The sequence below is a fragment of the Aplysia californica genome, unplaced genomic scaffold (genome assembly GCF_000002075.1).
Source record: "Aplysia californica isolate F4 #8 unplaced genomic scaffold, AplCal3.0 scaffold00827, whole genome shotgun sequence".
Lineage (NCBI taxonomy): Eukaryota > Metazoa > Mollusca > Gastropoda > Aplysiida > Aplysiidae > Aplysia > Aplysia californica.
In genome coordinates this window covers 220,859-223,269 of record NW_004798097.1, presented here as the reverse complement: position 1 = coordinate 223,269, position 2,411 = coordinate 220,859, and the positions used below count along the sequence as shown (strand labels likewise).

The 2,411-nt window shown below is 43.3% G+C and overlaps 1 protein-coding gene across 1 annotated transcript in view; it reads left to right on the top strand.

Moving 5' to 3' along the window:
- LOC101861241 (multiple epidermal growth factor-like domains protein 10) overlaps nt 1-2,411 on the top strand; it is a gene marked incomplete in the record, with an annotated part of 16,285 nt that overhangs the window by 10,097 nt on the left and 3,777 nt on the right. Inside the window, 1 exon segment of the mRNA XM_005109903.3 lies at nt 2,179-2,299. Within this exon segment, the coding sequence (XP_005109960.2) occupies nt 2,179-2,299 (121 nt within the window).

Below are 2,411 nucleotides of genomic sequence, written 5' to 3'. Positions count from 1 at the left end.
TAAATTTTAAAAATCGATTTTTTAAATTTTTATTTAAAGAATAAAAAAAATCACCAACCCTGGAAATAAACCAACGACAGAAATGGCTACTTTGCACCATGATTTCAAGAACAGATAAAATGCCTATGAAAATAAGAGTGGTCTGACATAGGTCTCTTTCTTTAGTTTTAGTAGAGCTTTTACGGGCACTCGCAACGGCGTAAGTTCATATGAGCACCAAGGGGTGGGTGTCAACAGAGAAGTCAATACAAGCGCTCTCGTGGCCTAGAGGTTAAGGTGTTTGCCTCTCATTCAAAGGTCCCGGATTCGAATCCAGGTAGCGACCGAAAAATGATCTTCTCTAAAATTGTTTCCTTTCACCTCTCTAGCATTTAGCAATGTTCTGTTGTCTGCTTTCGTCTCCACTTTCTAGCCCCACCTCGTCACCTCCTTAGCCCCCCTCCTCTGGACTCCTGACTCTTTCTAAAGGCTTTCTACTGCCATTCCTTAGCTCCTTACTGTTGTCTTTACTTATCTTCTGGTAGGACAGAACTTCACCTAGCCTTCTTGGACAAGGGCTAAAAATCTTGGAGGTCTCGTGTGCAAGTTGCGCACGTTAAAGATCCCTTGGTGGTCTAAAATCGATAAGAGTAGGCTTCGGCCGCCGACCGGGCAAAATTCAAAATTTCCTACCAACTGAAAATGTTTAATGTGTCCGGCGCGCTTATATAACCTTAAGCAATTGTGAGCGCCGTAAAACACTTACCAAAAGAAAGAGGAAGAAGGAAGATGTCAACACGGGGAATCAGGCTTACTCTGCTCACCTCTCTAGCTTCAACAGCACAAAGTCTGCTTCGACTAACAAGGCACCCAGGAAATAGCAGGTGACAAGAGTGTGACAAACATACAAAAGAAGTAGAGAAAAATGATTGCAGTAAAGATTCGGAAAGAAAAGAAACAGTTCCCCTTAGCAATTCAGGCACAGTTACGAGCATGACATTGATGAATCAGCCCATTTACAATTCTACTGTTCATAAAAAAAATGTTAATGTCCCCCTTTGAGAATGGCCTACAGACACTTCAGTCAGTAGCACCTCCCCGAGGGGTACATAGATCTCGGAAAAAAAACAGGACTTTTCTTTTTCAGAAAATAAACCTATGAACTAGACGTCGGTTCCAGTTACGAGAAAATTCACCAGAAAACTGTTCGGGGATTTAAACCTTTGTTTGACGATGAGAAGAATCCCAAAGGAAGAATTATGTTCTGAATTGTCTTCAGGGAAGCGTAAAGTTGGCGCACAAAAAAGGACTACCCAAGACACCCTGAAAATGCCTCTGAAAGACTTCAATATTAATCACTCCACATGGGAAAGCCTGGCTCCTGACTGACCCAGTTGGAGACAGCCAGTCATATGTATCAAATCCTTCTGATTTTGTTGTTGTTGTTATTGTTGTTGCTGTTTCGTTTTTGCGTTTTCTTCTTTCCCTTTTGCCGCCTCATTTAATTCTTCTTCTCATAACAGCCATAGTCGTGGGAGGTTGGAGGGTGCTCTCATGCGGTTTGCTCCTTCTTTCCTATCAAATATCTACCGTCCTTGTCGCTCCTCTTTCTTTTTGTGTTTGTTACTCATCACTGACTCAATGAGCACACTACAGAAGATACAGAAAGGGATGCTGTATGTGGACTGGAAGGCTACGATCATGGAGAACAGCCTGGAAAGAGTGGCCTGGATCTTCTGCCCGGGCCACGAAGGGGAAACTGGCAACGAGAGAGCAGACAAGCTGGCTGGAGAAGCAAAAGTGGGAGGGAATTTGATACTGGACCCACCAACCATCCTAAGGGAAAATTTGAGGAAGAACAGGGCAGATAGCGGTTCCCACACCCTAGGTAGATTGAAGGAGAGGGGGGTCCAAAGAGGAGAAGAGAGGGGAAACACAGCCATCTGTGCGGATGAGTCCGACGGATCTCCAACCACATTATGATAGGGACTATAAGCAGACAGACTCTGGGATGGATCCTGAAGAGGAGGGGGGGGGAGAGCAGAGATGGACATGGTCCGACTGTAGTGACCCCAACACTGTAGAAAAGGTGTGACAATGTGTGTATTTGTTACTCCCTTGTAATACCTCTAATCTTCGGCAGTTATACAACATTATTATGTTGCAAGTGCCGTAAAACTCTTATTTTTTTGTCCACAGATATTTACATCGCTACCGAAGGTGATATTAAAATAGAAGGCAGCCATTCGATCACTATGGAGCTCACAGTTGCGTTGATTCTGGAAACTGCTGTCTGCATCGCTTTGTATTATATGTGCGGGTAAACAAATCAATGTCCTTTCGTTAGTTTTCCTGTCTGTAAGCGTAAGAAGAATACCCGTCGAAAACCCATTTATATAGCGCATATTATAGGTGAGTATATCATTTTATAT